This window comes from Anarhichas minor, unplaced genomic scaffold, assembly GCF_050575085.1.
Source record: "Anarhichas minor isolate MPS153535 unplaced genomic scaffold, ASM5057508v1 ptg000014l, whole genome shotgun sequence".
Classification (NCBI taxonomy): Eukaryota; Metazoa; Chordata; class Actinopteri; order Perciformes; family Anarhichadidae; genus Anarhichas; species Anarhichas minor.
This window is the reverse complement of record NW_027466460.1, coordinates 7,764,934-7,783,416: the sequence shown is the minus strand read 5'-3', so window position 1 is coordinate 7,783,416 and position 18,483 is coordinate 7,764,934. Positions and strand designations below refer to the sequence as shown.

The window sequence follows — 18,483 nt, the reverse complement described above, 5'->3', positions numbered from 1 at the left end:
GTGGTGTATCGAAGAAGACTTGAAACTAACGATTGAGACTTATGTTTACAATGTTTACTAAGGTATACAGTAAGTGATAAGTAAAGTCATTTTCTCATGGACTTCAGACTTCTTTTGCAACAACCAGAGGAGTCGCCCCCTGCAGGCAAGTTGAGAGAATGCAAATTGAAAGCATTTGTGCATTGGCTTCACGTTTCAGAGTCGGAGGTTGCCTCCTGCTTTTCACATGGGATAAGTTTCAGTTCAGTGCTAGATGCTGCCGACTCCTACACCCTGCACCTTTAAAGTACCATTAATTGATGCAAAGAAAAAAAAACAGGCCATAGATGGTTGTTTTATTGATTGTCGTTTGTGCCACCAATCATATGCAACCAAGGTGATGCCACATGGTGCAGCTCTATTTATTGTCAATTACAGTGGCGGGCCGTGCCTTTTATACCTGGGCCTTCTGTGCTGTGCTACTACAGTTGAACGGCTACGGTGCAGATACATGAATCCGTGCATGACGGGACGCTGCGTCATTAACGGACAATGCATAGTCAAATCAACGTAATTAACACAATGACAACAACAAAGTCATAAGAACCAGTCACATATATTCATATGACAACAAAGCATGACACATCAATCCAGCAACACTGCAGCGGATCCACGCATTCCACCACACAAGAGCACGAGCCATTCAAATATTATTCATAAAAACGACACGATAGACAAATGAACAGTAGTAACGTTACTGCAGATGTATAAAAAACAAACGCAGTTTGTCACTTCCCGAATGCTGTTCACTTAAAGACAAAGTCCATCCTCCTTTCATCCCACGGTTGTTCAGTACATCCGTGCGTTTTAGTTCCAGTAATAAGTCCTTCTCCATTCATGGACGCCAGTGAAGACAGTCGAGCCTCCCCAGTTGTATTTCTTGAATACGTTTGAATGCGTTTGAGGGCTGAAAATCTCCGCTCGACAGAGGCAGCAGATTTTGGGATTGTCACCGCCCAACATGTCACGCTAGCCCACTGACCAATCACGTACTTGTAGGCCGGCTAGCAGGCTCTGGCACATCAAAGAATACGCCCAACATGTCAAACTAAAGATCTGATTGGTTGAAGAATATGACAATCAACAATATCGTCCCCATTCACTTAAAGTGCACAGGGATTCACTTGTGAGTCTGCAGGCCTCGGGCCTCTCTTCTTACCTAGAGACACAGAGGTGAACTCTGATTGGATAAAAGCTCTACTTAAAACAAGCTGCACTGGAAGCAGAGCAACAGAGGAAGACAGTAGCTGTGCAATGAGAAAATAAGATAATGGAAAAATATTTTTATAAATTATAATACATGTCGTGTATTTAAGAAAAAGTATTAAATTATAAAATAGCTATAACTCTGTGATTCTGTTTAGGCCAGCAGAGAAGGCCTTGCAGGCCCTGACGGCCCACCACTGGTCAATTAAGATCGTGTTAGCTGCACTGTGGAGAAAGGAACCTTAGATAGCTTGGCTTTGGGACCTCAGTGGCTGCAGTTTGTTGGTGTGCAGTTCATTGATTGCCTGCAAGAAAAGTGAGTAATGAATGGTTTCTCTGTAAGGAAGAGAGTAGTTAATTAAGGTTAAAAGGGATGTTGTAAGCTTTTAATTGCTTCTAATTCATAGCAGTTTTGGTAGTAACCATTTTGGAAGTACTGTACACAATACATAAAGGAATTTAAGGGAAAGGATGTGGTAATTGCTGGTAATTATCATGATTCCACTGAACTACCGCAAAGAGCTGTGCAGGTGTTACTACTTGAGGCTTGGTGTGCATATGACCTTAATTTGGAGTTAAATATTATACCTTTGTTAATTAACTGTTATTAGTGTTACGACCCGCCACAAGCCCATTATGTGGTTGAAACCAGACCTTGCCTCCTCTCGGTATCTTCAGGTTGTCCCCTGTGAGATCTTAGTTGATACAATCTTTGTCATGTGTTGGCTGCATGTTGAGATCCCCTTTCCTTTTCCAGAAGCAGAGAGGAGAGTTTCTAGTTTGATGAAGATGAGGTAATTGGAAGAGCTTGTAGCCGAGACAGTTTATGTCTCACACAAACACACATTCTTTGTGTTTTCTCTGCCAATGTCCACAGTAGCAAAGAGAGTGTACAGTAATACAGTAGGCCTCTTGTGATCACTTCACAGCCAATTGCATATAGGGCCCAAGTAGATAAAAATCATGTAATCTCACATTATGGGCAATTACCAAGAGACTCACTCCAAACAGTATTGATCACAGAAGAGAAGTAATGGCCACTTAATTTTGATGTAATTTACTGATTCACTCACACATTTGATAGCACATGTGCTTTCATTTCTACCCTGCAGTCAAACACCTTGACTCATTTTGGAGTGATATTTTTTTTGCCATCTTTGCCTGAGGATAAGAAACGTTAACTGAGCCAGATGGCAAACTATTTTTATCAGAGAATGCCCCAAATTTTAAGAAGATTCACTGTGAGCACTGTTACTGTTTTTTTTTATGGATTCTGGGTTGTGTAATGGGCAGTAGTAATGGATGTTTGACATCCGTGGGATGTTAAAGTATCCATCCTGATGAGCAGCTTGCCTTATTTCATGAGCTTGAACCATTTTAAACATTTTTTGTCCCCATTTTCTGTCTGCAGTGATGGTCTGAACTTTTAAGTGATTCATTTGGCTTTGTCGAGGTCAGATGTCTGAATTGTCTTGTTAAGTTCGCCTGACTGCATTGCTTAGACAGTAAAGACGCATGCTGTTTATAAGGACACAAAGAAAGCTTCTGGGAATTGTAAAAGTCTCATATGGAGACAGGCATGAAAAGGAAAGTTCTGTAAGGGGGATGTGGGATATTGGGCCGAGTGGTTATTCAGATATAAAAAGGTTTCTCTGAATGTGAGAAGTAGTACATTACACAAACAATTATTATCAATAGATATACAAAAAATATTAAAGAACAATTAGGATAATTGATTAACTGTCAGTCTGTATCAAGCAAAAAAATTAAAATAAAAAAGTGATCGTTCCAGCTTCTCAAATGTGAGTAGCTGCTTTGTCTTGTTGTTTATTGTGTTGATCTTTGAGTTTTGAACTCTTGCTTGGACCAAACAAGTAACGTAAGACATCACCTTGGTCTCTGAGATAATGGTAGGCATTTTCCATGGGCATTTACTGAATAAATGATTCATGGATTAATCCAAAAATGAACAACAAACAAGGGGTCGCTCATAGTGAGGAACCTACAGAGAATTTGTGCCCAAATTTGCAGCTCCCCTCAGCTTTACTGAGATTTATAGTGAATTTCAGCTCATTGTTAGCTGTCTACCTTCACTCTGACTGCTCTCATAGAGTTGCTTTCAGCAAGCAAAGCTGTGATAAACCCAATGTACACTACCCGCTCAGCACCGAACGGCAGACAGACACAGTAAGCGACTAACTGGTGGACGTAGTAAAGTATATGTCAGCTAAAAAGACAGATATTTCCTTCAGGAGTTTGTAGAGACCAGAAACGGAGCTAAAAGGGGGGTGAATATTGGATTTAAATTTGCCATGTGGATACAAACACATACATGACACAACTTGTTTCTGCTGCCTCCAAGTGGCTAAAAATAATCAGTTAGTGCAGGTTGAAAGAATCAACAGAGTTGTATGAGGACAGAGGTGGCTTTGAATTTCCGTGTTTTTTCATCGTGTCACTGAGGTAGAACATGTTGCATTGACATTTTTTGGTTTAACTTGGACATACACCAAGTCAAGGCCAGTTCCCACTAATGCAGAGACTGCTCATACTGAACATTAGGGAATGCTTGTATAATTCATAATCCAAGCTTAAATGTATTGAGTTAATATAATCTGACAAACCACATCTGAACATTTAGGATCACCAGACCGTACGCATGGCCGTCATCATTTTTTCAGATGACACTGAACAAAATCACTGCAGGGAATGCTAGAAACATACAGTGTGCCTCCAGGCTGCAACCAACTACTAACACTGTCTGAACTCCTGGTTTGTTTGCCTCAGTATCTGAGTAACACACTGCCCCTTAAAATGACGGGAACTTGGCCCTGCTGTGCCTGCAGCGGTATAAATATACAGCTGCTCTCTCACCCTCTATTCCTCTTCTCTCCCTCTCCCTCCATGTGCGTTGGTATTGTGTATTTAACTCTGTCACCAAGCCTCATCGTGTGTAGTCTCAAAACGGACAGAACGGCATGTTTTGTGAATGTAAGAGAGATTTTTTTTTCGTTTTTTTAAAGTGTTTGCAGCAACCCTTTAAGCTGAACATGTACGTTGTTTTCACTACAAGCTATGTTCAGCAGATCTGTAATTTCCCCCTTGATGAGACAGAGCATAACCCCGAATTTAAAGAATGTCCCATTGATATTGCCCTTCCCCTCTCTGCCTTCAGGGAAGTCGCCCAGATTGACCAGTTCCTTCAGGAGACGGCGGCACGTGAAGCCAATGCCAAGGTGCGGCTGCAGCAGTTCATCGAGGAGCTGCTGGACCGAGCGGATCGCGCCGAAAAACAGCTGCAGATCATCAGCAGCTGTGGCACCACACCGAACGGCAGCCTGGGACGCTGCAGCCTCCAGGCCTCAAAGGGCAATGGACGCCAGGTGAGGAAATCATGCATTAACATGTGTCTTCTGCAAAATGCACCGTGAGATCAGATTTCAGATTAGACTTGACTGAATTGATGACATTCAAGACATTTCCTGTTTTAACACTCTCCAGGCAACAAATCATAATACAATATATGATTTACAAATAGATACTGATCACATTGAACTGCACAATAATACAGACAGCAATTTAAAAACGCGCTTTTCAAATCATATGAGCTGTTTTAGATTTAATTTTGTGGCACATTTGAATTGTTATAATAAATCAGACAACCTGACTTTTATTTCATAACACTGTGATTCTGTTATATGTATTTGTAATTTTTGTTTTGCCACCAACAACTCCCCACAATGCTACTCCCAGCTCTCTGACAGTCCTTGACAGAGCTGTTGGATAGTGCATTAGCATTGATTACATTGAGTAATGTCTCTGTAATGCACCACGGGTCGAACACATAATAGACTTTGAGATGACCGAGACGACAAGTCCATTCTTCTTTATAGTGCTGAAGTACAGTTACTGTCCAGGACTTTCCCATGTTTTCATACATCAGCAGGTGAAATTCAGTAAACTAAAATCACCTCAAAATCTACAAGAAGAGAGTGTGTTTGTAAATATTTTTTTGTAGATTGAACAAAGGCCACAATACAAAGAAATTGCATTACATCTCTTTATAAACCTGACTTTAGTTTGTGCACAAGACCTGTCATGTTAAAACAGTTAAGAACACCTAAGCAGAAGCACACTATTATATGTTGTTGCTTTACATGTAAGATTTCCCTTAGTTGGAACTAAGGGGCCTAACCCAAACAGCCCCAGACAAAAGGTACATTTGTACGTATCTACAGCATTTTGTTTTGTAATGTGTTGCTCATCCGTTATAGGATCGTAAAGTTTAGACTTATGGTTGTAACGGAGTGAAATTAGGGGCTCAAATCGCTGTCTGCTTTGCATTAAGCATCAGTAGAAATACTGAAGCTCTGCAGCAGACAACATGCTGACCAGAAAGCATTAAAAGCTTCCTCGTGCTCCGGAAACTTGACATCAGCCCTTTGCCCTCAGGCTCTCTACAGCGTCCATTGTGGCATTTCCCCCCTCTTCTTTTGTCTTATTACACGATGATGAAAATGTGAAAGCAGTTCTTAAAAATGTCACTTATTCAAATTATCCGACACCTCTTGAAAATGGGGCGACCTGTTTCATTGCACTGATCTGTTTGCTGCCATGGAAACCAGTTCTTGCTCTGGTTTGAGGTTTCAACATGATTTTGAATCAGAAGTAATGTTTCACATATCTGCCTGAGAGAAATGAGAGAACATTAACCTGTTGCAAAGACGTCTGAAAGAAGTTTAATGGCATTTTTCTAGCAACCGCGATTTAGTCGGATACATTTTAAAATGAAATGTACTTATTTTTTTCTCAACCATCCGACCTGTGATTGACCCAAAACACTGCTGCTTATATTTAGACGTCCTCTCTTTGGATTTAGACATCCGTTAGTTTACTGTGGGACTGTGAATAATCAAGGTGACAAGTACAAGTGTGGAGACACAGACTAGTTGGCACCTTGTTACTCTGTCAAGGGAAAGCCCGGAGATGTCACCCAACCACCCTCACAACCTCAGTCTCCGTCTCTCTGTCACGACATCAGCGAGGTCGCCCTTATCTCCTAGGAGACAGGTTTTTAGAGCCACAGAGGTATTTTAGGACTGACAGCGAGAGAAGCGATGGATGGCTTGTTTCCTGCTCACTCTCTCATTCTACTCAAGCTGAATCTAATGCTTTCTTCACAGGAAGTGGAAGGTGGCGATAGCTTTGATTTGATCGTAGTATTTTATAAGCTTCTGGGCATTTAACAGAGAGACAACAAAGAGGGAGAAATAGAGAACTACTCCAGTTTAAGACCAAACTTAGGTCACCAGATTGGAGTTTTAGCCTCTGCTGAATGGATTGGGTTCCATCCATTTCTGGGAGATTTGTCCCTGTTGTGCTTTCACTGCAAGCTGGCCAGGAATGAGAGCCACGGATGGTGTTTGGCTGTTTCCTCCATGGTCCATTTTCACTGGCACTAGGCCAGAAACAAGCTGTGTGAGTAGAAGCAGAGAAAAAGAGAGAGGGAGTGACAGTGTCTGTGTTTGTGCACATTATCCCTCTGTGGCACGTCGCCAGTCTGGTACGCACAGTTCCACAATACTTCACGCACACACAAAACACTACACACTACATACTTCAATGCACAGGCACAGGAGTGACTAGGAGGATTTTGCTCTCAGGCAAATAGAGAGAGTGAGAGTCAGGCTGCACACTCACCATCAAATACACTTAAATAAAGCTCACCTGCCTTCAGAGCCACAGCCAAATGTTTGTGTAATGGGAAAGAAGCAGAAGGTTTTTGTGTTGCTAGAGTAAGGATTGGTCAGTCAGTCAATCTGTCCATCCAATCATTTTGACAAGAGCAAAATGTCTGGACTACTACTGGCCAGATTGCCATGAAGGATTTTCATGGATATTCATGATCCCCAGTGGATGATTCCTAATGACTTTGGTGACCCCCTGTAGCATCACTATTTGGCAAAATAAAATCAATTTTATGTTTGGTATAACATTTATTGAGCAGATTCATGCTCCACAAAGGGTGAACCCTTTTACATTTTAGAAAGTCCACAGCCCTTCCTGTACCTCCACCTTAAGGACAATTTGTCAACTTTGGACACAAGATTGATATGTGGGGGAGGGGCCAGTTGAAAAGGATTTTGATGGAATTTGTTCTGGTCATTCATGGTCCTAAATGGTCCGTTTTTTTTGTTTTTTTAAATATTTTATTGCAGGACATACTTCCTAGAATGTTGATATATTTGATAAGGAAAAGATAATAATGGTATTAAAGTAGAATAAATTAAAAATGAAAGACAATAATTACAATAAAAAGAGAAAGAATAAAAACAAATCGTTACATTTCATAAAAGAAGAACAAAAGTAGGCTAGTATGATAGTGCGCAAACATATACACATGTATACACATGCACACATACACGTACAAAGTGGGAAAAATAACTCTTAAAACTCTCCAGGGCTGAATCATTCAATATTGTTTGATTGTGAGCATCATATTTTATCAATTTATTCCATTATTTCAAATATTTGTATTCTTGATTTCTGATTCTTTAGGTTATTTTTTTCCATTTCTAAAATGCTGTTTAATGGTGCTGTAGATCCAAACATTTAATTTTAAGAATGACTTGATGAAATGTACTCATTACGCTAATGCTCCACAGAAAATGAACCCATTCCGTTACTTCTTGAGCTTTTCTTTTGTGCCACCCTCAGGAGGAAATGATCACAATGATCTCAACAAGCTATCAAGCTGTCATCTACGACTGATCATCATTTATTCTTATTGTGTTCTTTTTGTGTTTGTCCTTTTGATGTTCTTGATTTTATCCTGATGCTGTCACTAGTCATTATAATGCACATGCTCAAATCTGTAAACTGAAGTGAGATCAAACTGTGCTACTGAACCATACAGAAAGTGTCTTTAATATAAAGATCACTTGTGCTGTTTATTTCAGTTTTGATTATTTGTCCGAGCTGAGCTGTAGAGAAGCTTCCCACGATAACAGCAGAAGGCTACTTTTGGATTTTATTTACTGCTTGATTTGATTGTCTTTGTAAAGCAGTCTTTATTTCTATTGCAGAGCTGACTAACTGTGGCAACTGCTTTAAAATGAAATACTGTTTCTCTCATGATAAAGTTTGAAGTGTATTGTTTTGTATTATATTTTAGAAATGCAAACACCTGTATATGTCATGAAACTTGTAATTTCCACACTTATCTGAAAGTTTATGGTACAGCCATAATATCAACGCTACCATCCGCTCTCCAGGAGCTTACTAAGGAATACACGTAAGCCAGGGGAATGTCTAAGGAAGCTTACGGCTGCTGTGTAATTATTACTGATGGCACTTTTCTTTCTGCCTGTTTGTGTCTCTCCAGAGAAACTCCAGCAACTCTGGGAGCACAAGAGGCATGTACCAAGTGTCGGACCGACGTTCGTCCCCCAGCACAGGGTAAGTCAGCACACTGCTCCTATTGCACATTTACACATGATTTGTCACCTCTGAAATGTAATGCATCCGAACACCGCTGTGCCATGAAGGGGTTTAATGGTACAACTGTAGACCCCCACTAGGAAACATTATATTTCTCAGGAAGACAATATCTCTGTCTATCAATCTGTCTGGATTGATAGTAGTAGTCTGGTAAAAAAGCAGGTCCAGCTGGAGATTGTGTGGCTCTTGGCTGACAATTGAATTTGGTGCACCTCCTCTTTCTTACCTTGTGAGAGCTGATGTAGTGAAACACAGCCTGTCAGTTGTGTAGAAATATAACAGAACCCCTGGAGCCGCAGAGCTTTTAACCACCATCGACTGTGCTCGCTGCCCCTGGCCTTCGGGGTATAACATGTCAGTCCTGTGTATAAATGTTTGCAAGTACGGCAGTTGCAGTTACAGTAACTCAGAAAAACAATGTAAACTGTGGAAGTGCCGTGGATACAACCTGTTTGACTTGTGGCTCTTTGTATGTTTTTTTGTTATTCCCAGATTAGTTGAAATAAAAAAAATACCGAACACAATTATTAGATAACTAGATGATGAATCTATTCTTCGATTGACAGAAAAAATATTTTTGCTAATATTCAATAACAATTGTTACGTTTTGTTATCAGCTTCCATTCAATTCCAAACAGCATATCTCATTTCTTCCAATGAATTTTGAGCCTTTTTATATTTTCTCTCGGATGCTAATTGGCATTCTGGATACACCCCCTGAAATCATTAATTAATCTAATCATGAGCTTCTCATGATTGGGATCATGCCATTACATCTTGCTATTGATTTAATGTTGACAAAACATTTAACCAGTTTTTATCAGGTTACTGCTTTACAACCAGCTCATTAAACTGTAATGAACCACAGTTGTGTCATTGACCCAGTTTAGATGGTTGAAACCATAAACACGCAGCTCTGTTTTGATTTTACATAATGTAAATTCACATTTGTTGCATGACATGCATCTCATCTTCTGTGCATCCTTTCCCCCCCGCAAGAGCTGATAAGGGCTACCTGCAGTATCGTCTGTGAATATCTTTCATTTCTATTGATTGAAAATTATGCATGCAGGAAGCTTCCACTCTTCGTATAATGCTGAGAGAAAGAGGAGGACGCACTGAGAAGGCAGAAATGGAAAAAAGAAGGAAAAAGTGTCCTACTTTTTGAGAGGCTGATGTTTGTAACTGCTCGTTACTTGTCTTTGCTGGTGGGTTATTTTAAGTATTGTAGCAAGTACGTATGTACAAAAGATGCCCTTATAGATCCTCTGAAAAGCAGCTGGTATTTGTGGTTTATTTTGGTTTCAGAATTGCTTCCAGTACTGTCAAATGAATTGATACCAATGATACAGTTTTCCTCAGTGGACCTTTAAGGGTGATACTCTGTGCTGAAGGAACTGAAGTCTCAGACACTAATAATCAGAGGGATCAAGTGAAACAGGTCACCAAAGGATTTAGAAAATATGTTTTACTTTTTCTAAATTAAAAATAGTACTAGCATACCACTTCAAACACCCACATTTGGCTTGTTGGTTAAAAGCAGAGCTGATGGTGCATCATGAATAGATGAAAGAAATACATCCACATTTTGTGAAATACACTGATTTGCTTTCTTGCCAATGGTGAGATGAGAAGATCAATACCACTCTCATTTGTTTGTTTAATATAATGTAGAGCTTGCAATTTTCTGTCCAATTCGGCCCGACCGCACCTGCTGGGTTCGGATTGGGTCGGGCTATAATATATAATGCCATCGGGCTCGGGCCCAAAACTGCTGCCGTGTTTCGGGCTCGGGTTGGGCTAAAGAGGTTCATGTAGGGTCAGGCCTGATTTTTTGGGGCCCTAATATGAAGCGATGGATGGCAGCCGGTTAGCTTGGTTTACAGCATTTCCATATTGATTATTACAGATTTTTTTTTTTTACTATTTGAGTATCCTATTTAAAATCCAGATTCTTCTCTTTTTCTGCAGAGCATCAGGGCGGATCAAGTCCGTCTCACAGGGCTCTGGAGGTTACGACAGTGACAGCGTGGAGATGCATCCCATGGAGGACTGTCCCGAGGCTCAGTACTATCACACGCAGTGCCGGCTGGGTGAGGGGGGTTACGAGCGCTCCCCAGGATGTGGAGGATCGAGGAACTGGGGTCTTCGTAAACAGGCTATCCAGAACTGGCAACGGCGACCTTACAGAAACAGCACCGAAGGCGAGGAAGGAGACGTGTCCGACGTGGGCTCCCGGACCACCGAGTCTGAGGTGGAGATGTGGGAACACGAGAGGAGAGCTGTGGCTGAAGTCCAGCAGTCTGCCCCTCCCTATCCTCACCATGGCAGGGCAGGATATCGCCCTAACACAGGTAGTAACTTCTCTCTGGGAAGTTCTTTATTTTTAGAAATATACACACTGTCAAACACTCTCCAATCAAACATCCAGACACATGGGAGCCAGGATTCATAGAACAAAGGCCTTAAAATGACTCCCATAAGAGCAGTAACTGATGGGGATCTAGATCAGGTTGAGATGCAGTCGCTGTAATGTTGCTGGAGCTGGGTCACTGACCAAAGCTCATTCTAACTGAGTGTGGATCAGCCATGAGCATATAATGTAAACATTGAGAAAAGAGGCCCCATATCGGCTGCAGTGTGTCGACTCAACAATGTAAACATTTCAAGAGAAATGACTTCAACTCTGAAGTAACTTTCTCAAACACCAGCATAAATGTTTTTGGAGTTAAAAAAAAAAAATTGCCGGCGCATTGATCAGAAAACTAAAAAAATGTATTTAATTTGTTCAACATTGCATAAAAAAAGAACAGCAGCTTCAAGCTAATACTAACCAACAAGGAAGGGAATGGTACATTTCATTTGAACAACTCAACACTATTTTATTTCCCACCACTAGATGAGTGAACCAAGTCATACATTGCTGTTGCTGATATACAATTTCTTTGTATGTTTGTGTCTTTGGTAGAACATTTTTGTATTGCCGAGAGTGCTATTTGCTTGTTGTACCATCTCAGTTCCTTCTCTCATACTAAGCTTCGCTTCTACAAGTGAGCCGCCAAGTCAGACGGCCAATCATGCTCATTTCTTCAGATCCACCACAGATTGTGCAGCTCTCTGTTAACTTCCCGCGCTGCCGAAATCCTTAAACTCATTGCTGCCCTCCATTTTCCTTCACCTGCTGTCGGGTTTCTTCTAAATATCAGTCGGACTGATGCAGTCTGGGAAAGAGTGAAACTGGGCCAAACCCAGAGCACCTATGACAAATTGGTAGAAACTGCCATGACTGCCCCATGAACTCAAAGGTTTTTTCTCACGTAACACTCAACATGTTACTGGCATTCCTCTGCTGTGACGTAGTTCTCCTTATTTGGAGAGTCTCTGCCAGGTTCTATCAGATGGTATGTATCTACAAGCACACCGTTTTCTCTCAGCATGTAACGCACAGCTTGGCTTTTTTAGTGCATTTGGCAGTCTTGAGCGTGGGTGGTGTGAGTGTGAGAGAGAAAGAAAGAAAGAAAGAGGAAGAGAGAGCGAGAGTGTAAGTATTGGTTCATAGCCCTGATGGTTTTGAGCAGACGCCTTCCAAGGCCAAAGATGAAATGAGTCATCTAGGAGCAATCTTGCTTGGAGGAATAAGACAGACTTGGATTGGGCACATGGTATTAGCCAATAGATAGCAATAGAGGCAGGAAAAAAATTATGTAATCTCATTGAGTGTCTTGTTGAAGGTTGGCGCCACCATGTGACAGAATGAATTTTAAACATTGTTCTGTTTATTTGTTCATTTCTGGTCTACAGTAATGAAAGTAAGCTATAGACCATCTCTCCAAGCTTGCAGTTCAGTTTATTCTGTCTTTTGTTTACGTGTACACACTCATATAATGGTAATCCTAATCAGGTCTATTTGTTCCAGTTGTTCAGTATCAAAATCAGCTGTTACAAAGTACTTGACAAAAAGCAAGAAAAGCTGAGATGTAGCAATATTCCTAAAATGGTAGAGACAAGATTGGATGGCTTTGCTTATATGGAATTCATAACTGAGGATGAAGTCAAACATCACCACTGGCTTTCTGATAGAACTGACATGTTTAGACAGTGGACCAAGTGAAGACTGGATTTGTCAGTGTAGATATTCGGGGACAATAATAAGGATTTGAACTTCGTGTTCAGCCTTTAATTTTGTATCAGAATATACTGAAACCTTAAAAATATGCTAACTTTCTACTTCCAAAGCCGTCCGGTATTTAATATTGTAATAAATCTTTGAAAATGTTGTCCAAATTCAACGCAGCAGTCTAACGGCCAAAACTTGTGCGGACCACCGCATTAAAGGGGGTTGAAAGCCTTTATCTTCCCACAGGTCGGTCTGATGGGGTCTACAAGCCATGCCGCCATGAAAAGAGCCCATCCAGATCCAACGAGGTGATCAGTCCAGAGATCCTGAAGATGCGCGCAGCTCTCTTCTGTATCTTCACCTACCTGGATACTAAAACCCTGCTGAGAGCTGCTGAGGTCTGCCGAGACTGGAAGTTTGTGGCTCGTCACCCAGCTGTGTGGACCAGAGTGCTGCTAGAGAACGCTCGCATTTCTTCCAAGGTGCATAGTGAACATGTACTGTGTGCAGACTCTAAGTCAGTAGCATTTATCAAAGCAATAGCATGTTGTGCATCATCTTTGCTGTGCATAATGAAGATCTTCACTGATCTACGAATATTCTTGCTTTAGTTCCTGAGCACGTTGTCTCAGTGGTGCACTCAGACGCACTCCCTCATCCTGCAAAACCTCAAACCAAGACAGCGGAGCAAGAAGGAAACCAAGGAGGAGTATGTTAAAAGCACACGGTAAGACACACATACATAGACACAGGAAATTACATCTGAACACAGTTTCCAAAAAAAACACTTTTGGGTTACTTATTACTGCATTGTGAATTATTTTTGCTTTGATAAGTTAATTGCTTTGCAAACTAATGAAATGAGTGACGTACTAAATGACTCCTTAAACAGTGATTGGTGAGAGGAGGCCAACAAGACAAAACATAAGTGATTGAGTGCTGATGTTTTTGTGCTGTTGGATTTCAATCTGCATGTAAAATATCACTTCTAATTTCCTGAAAGAAGACGGGAGTATAAGTTTAATTTGAGCAGGAGAAGTGAAGATGCTTATGTCTAAATGTTTTGTGTGAAGGTGACAGAGTGCCATTGCAGCTCGAATCTGCTCTGACGAAACAGACATGCTGCTTCCTGTGTCGCTGCAAACACTGGAGGAACATTTTGTTTTGTGGTATAAATGGTAGAAGTGCTGTTCTGAAGGACAGGAGAATTACTTCCTCTGTCTTTTTCTGTTGACCTTCCCTCATGTTCCCATCTAAGTGGCTGTCTGGAGGAAGGTCTGGAGGCGTTGTTAAAGGCCACAGGAAGCAACCTTCTGATACTGAAGATTTCACACTGCCCCAACCTGCTGACCGATCGCTCTCTTTGGCTGGCCAGCTGCTACTGCCGAGCTCTGCAGGCTGTAACCTACAGGTAGACCCAGGTCCCATCTCTGCACAAATATTACAGTTCAAACCTCAGTGACTTTGCTTGAATGAGACCAAAAGACTATACTCAGTATTGTGCTGTTGACATGTGTGTGATCGAAACACAATTTGTGTGACAATACACTTATTGTGTTCCAGAAGTGCCACAGATCCAGTTGGCCAGGAGGTAATCTGGGCCCTTGGAGCAGGTTGTAGAGACATCATCTCCCTACAGGTGGCGCCATTACATCCATGGTAATAGACAAAGAATTATACTTACTTTTGATTTATACCAAATACTCTATCTGTCCTGATATCAGTGCTTAATAAATGTATGACCATGGACTGTATTTTGTCTCTTTTAGTCAACAACCGGCTCGTTTCAGTAACCGATGCCTGCAGACGATTGGAAGATGCTGGCCACACCTCCGTGCTCTTGGTGTGGGCGGGGCTGGATGTGGCATTCAGGGGCTGGCCTCGCTTGGTAAATATGATTTATAGAACTACCATTCAGTTTGGAGTTTAATCACTTTCAGTGATTTTAGCTACAACACTTAATAATGGACTCAAACGTCCTCACTCTGCTTTTTAAATCACGACCACAATCTAACATACAGAAACAGAAAGGGGACAGAGATGATTAAACAATATTATTGTCATACCTGGATGTAAATGTATTCCTGTGTTCTTTATTTGCATTTTAAGCACTACTGGTTGAGACTTAAAACAAGCCTTTATGCACGACTGTAACCTTTGCTGTTTTCTATTATCTCGACACTCCCCTATCTCCTTATCTCTGTATTTCCTTACCTCCATTCACCCCCTTCAACCTCCCACCACCACCAGCGAGGAACTGCATGCGCCTCCAGGTGCTGGAGTTGGATCATGTGAGTGAAATCAACCAGGAGGTGGCAGCAGAGGTCTGCAGAGAGGGTTTGAAAGGTCTGGAGATGCTGGTGCTCACTTCCACACCAGTCACCCCCAAAGCCCTGCTCCACTTCAACAGTGAGTTTGAATACCACTGCACTGATTTACTGTCTAAGATCCTGTCGAGAATATGCAACTGTTAACTGTAATATTGCCGCTCTGATTTAGTAACTAATACTGAAATAATAATACATGAATAACTTAGAAAAAGAAAACTACAGTGTAATCATTAATGCTTTTCATAGATATAAGTACAACTATATTATGAGAACGCACTGTTGACCCTGAGAAAGAAAAGTAGCACCAAATAATGAATCCATCCTAAATCCTCCTTCCTCTCATGTAGGTGTTTGCCGCAACCTGAAGTCTGTCGTGGTTCAGATTGGTATAGAAGACTACTTCGAGGACCCCAACAGCCCTGAAGCTAGAAAACTGTTTGATGAGATGGTTAACAAGCTTCAGGTGACAGCACACATCACCCACTACTCACACACAGGAGCAGACTGTCCGTAGGGTAGTTCGGGAAGACTCCGAACGTCCGATCCATTCAATGTGCACCAGCAGGATCGGGTTTGGATCAGTATTTATTTTTCACTTTATGATGGCACTAGTTACTGTATGGTGCTCGGCCGTGGGCCAGCCAGGCCCTCGCAGCCGCAGACAGCACAGAGGGGAACGCTGCCTGTCAGACTATCTAATACTTTCAATATTGAGAGGTTATACGAGCGGCCCCTCCCAATAAGGACTGATCCTTGTTTTTGTTGAAATCTGACTCACCTGACGAACTGTGACTAGTGTTCCGACTCACCTAGGCTTGTCTGGCCTGTCTGGCCTGTCTGGTTTTGATTCACTACAGTGGTGACGTGCTGATACAAAGTGAGGTTTGCACGCACAAGTTTCCATGAGGGAAACCAACACCCATCATTTTGTAAGCACATGAACAAATTATATTTTGTGTGCATGTTTATGCTCCCAAAAGGAAGAAACGTTATTTTTCCCATACATTATTCTTTTCCTGTATAACCACTCTGCCATCCATCGAGTGCAGTGATGACTTAGAGGTCTGCACTCCGTTTCTTCTGAATTTGGTTTCCTTTTTCAGCCAACATGTCCTTAGAGTTTTGCAACACTGTATGCACATGACTAACAGCTCGGCCAATACTTGTTCAGAGGATAAAATGCATCTATGTTTATCACACTACACACTGTTTAAACCATGACTCAATCCTGGAAGTCCCAGTGATGATTGGTTGTAGATGCGCCAGTGCTAACTCACTCGAGCAGAGGCTTACTGTGAGAGGCTTGGGTCATGCTTATAGCTGACCACACACAAACAAGAGATAATCCCAGCTTTTATTTATGTTTTGTTTTTATGAGTCAGTTTACAGTGTGTTCCTCTTGGATATCACACTCAAGATGGCACGGTTGCTCACAGCAGTTAGGTAAGCTCTACAAAAGCTACAATTTATTTTTATCGCTCCCTCTTTAAGTTTGCTGTAAAAAGGAAGCCAGAGTTCTCCTCTCATGTTTAATCATCCATTTATTTAAGGGGAGTTAAAGGTGAAGCTTAAAGTCATCCTTAACCTGCTGCATCTCAATGTTTTACCGTTTTTAATAGCTTTCTGTAATTCTGCTAATGGTAGGAAACATAAAGGTATGAAGACAACAGGGGGGAAAGGAGGATTTTGGAAAAAATAAACGAGATTCTGATATCCTTTCCATCCTTTTTCTTTCAGGCCCTGAAAAAGAGACCCGGCTTCTCCAAAATCCTCCATGTGAAAGCAGACAGTCTCTGCTAACATCATTTGTGCAGATTCTTCAAGTCTTGGAGAGGCGCCATCTTGGCTCGGTCAATCAAAAAGACCCAGCTGTTTTGAGCCCGCTCCACGGGGTTGAAAAAGTCTGCAGCACCGACAGAAACAACAGAAGATCGCCATGATGAACCAGGACCGAGGCTCAATGTGCATACTCTCATAACTTAACACTATTCCAGTAAGGGGAAATCAATAACTCCTTCATGTTGGTCAGGAGGCTTCTTTGGACACACGATGGCACTATATATCACACGAAGGGCCTGTCCTAGAGCTTACAGACTCAAATAACACAACACAACTGTCAGATTTCTCTTGCGTAGTCGTCTCCTGCTTTCACCACAAAAAAAGGATTGTGTTGTCGCACAGAGCCAGATCCCTTTCTTGAAACGTCTGGAGCCGGGTGACAGCGCTGTATTAATGCTCGACACATACTCAAGACTACCTAAGAAGCGTACATACTTTCCACAGAAGTACATGCAATGGTGGCAGGAGTAAGAAATTGTAGAGAAATGAATTTTTCTCAAGAAATGTCGAGTACTCAAGGTTAAGAGTCTTGACACAGGAGCTTTATGTTTGCGTGCGTGTCGAAGATAGAATAAATGGTTTTCCATCCTGCCTGCCCGGCACTACGGCGTCTTCAAACTGGACGACTTTCAACACTTACTGCTTCCACCCAGGAGAGAAACATGCTGCACCAGCTCCAGGCACAGTGGAGAGAGCAAGGACAGCCTCACTGTAACACGCATACCTTGACAGTCTTCTTAGTTAATTGCATGGCAGCGATCCATCAGATCCATAATGCATTTCTCTCAAAAAACTGGTGCCATTTGTAACGGTGTCTGTCCTCATTCCAGTGAGTGTTTTCTCCAATGTGCCATTAATGAGGGAAGAGGGACCATGTACAGGGACCATGTACAGAAAGTGAATCTCTGGATTTGAGTGTAAGCAGCTCTTACTGAGCATAAGGGTGCTGAGTTTCATATGGAACATGGTCTCCAGGTGTATACAGGTGTTTCAGTGTTTATATATCATGTGACTTTCATACTTAACCATACTAAACAGTGCCATTCCTATTGGTAGTGCTCATCATGGCTGAGGCCCCCCCCCCCCTTGTTTATATTTTTCAACTGACACCATGTGGTGTCTCCAAGCACTTACACAGCCAACGGCCAGCTGGTGTGATTTGACACATTGTACTCTTTGCAGCAAGGAACAGGTATCACCTTTTACTAGTTTGCAGAACTCAAAACCAAGAGATCACGTCCTCGGTACCACCTTCAAATTAGGAATTTGATTTGGTGTGATTCACGGCTACAATTGAGTTTAGCCTACGGCACAGACATTCTCAAGAAGTACGAGTAGCAATACTGTGGTGACACTTAATGTACGCTCCTCTGTGCTGCAGGTAACTTAACACATCAAGATCAGTTTATTATTCACAAGGAATAATACTGTCTTCTGGCTCTGGAGGAGCTT

The 18,483-nt window shown here is 41.7% G+C and overlaps 1 protein-coding gene across 1 annotated transcript in view; it reads left to right on the top strand.

Annotated features, from left to right (window-relative positions):
- fbxo41 (F-box protein 41) overlaps positions 1 to 16,992 on the top strand; it is a 29,546-nt gene extending 12,554 nt beyond the window's left edge. Inside the window, exons 3-13 of the mRNA XM_076091948.1 lie at positions 4,421 to 4,628; positions 8,630 to 8,703; positions 10,717 to 11,099; positions 13,109 to 13,344; positions 13,474 to 13,589; positions 14,121 to 14,273; positions 14,426 to 14,521; positions 14,632 to 14,750; positions 15,113 to 15,271; positions 15,540 to 15,655; positions 16,930 to 16,992. Of these exons, the coding sequence (XP_075948063.1) occupies positions 4,421 to 4,628; positions 8,630 to 8,703; positions 10,717 to 11,099; positions 13,109 to 13,344; positions 13,474 to 13,589; positions 14,121 to 14,273; positions 14,426 to 14,521; positions 14,632 to 14,750; positions 15,113 to 15,271; positions 15,540 to 15,655; positions 16,930 to 16,992 (1,723 nt within the window). The remainder of the gene's footprint in view (positions 1 to 4,420; positions 4,629 to 8,629; positions 8,704 to 10,716; positions 11,100 to 13,108; positions 13,345 to 13,473; positions 13,590 to 14,120; positions 14,274 to 14,425; positions 14,522 to 14,631; positions 14,751 to 15,112; positions 15,272 to 15,539; positions 15,656 to 16,929) is intronic.
- Positions 16,993 to 18,483: the final 1,491 nt, after the last annotated feature.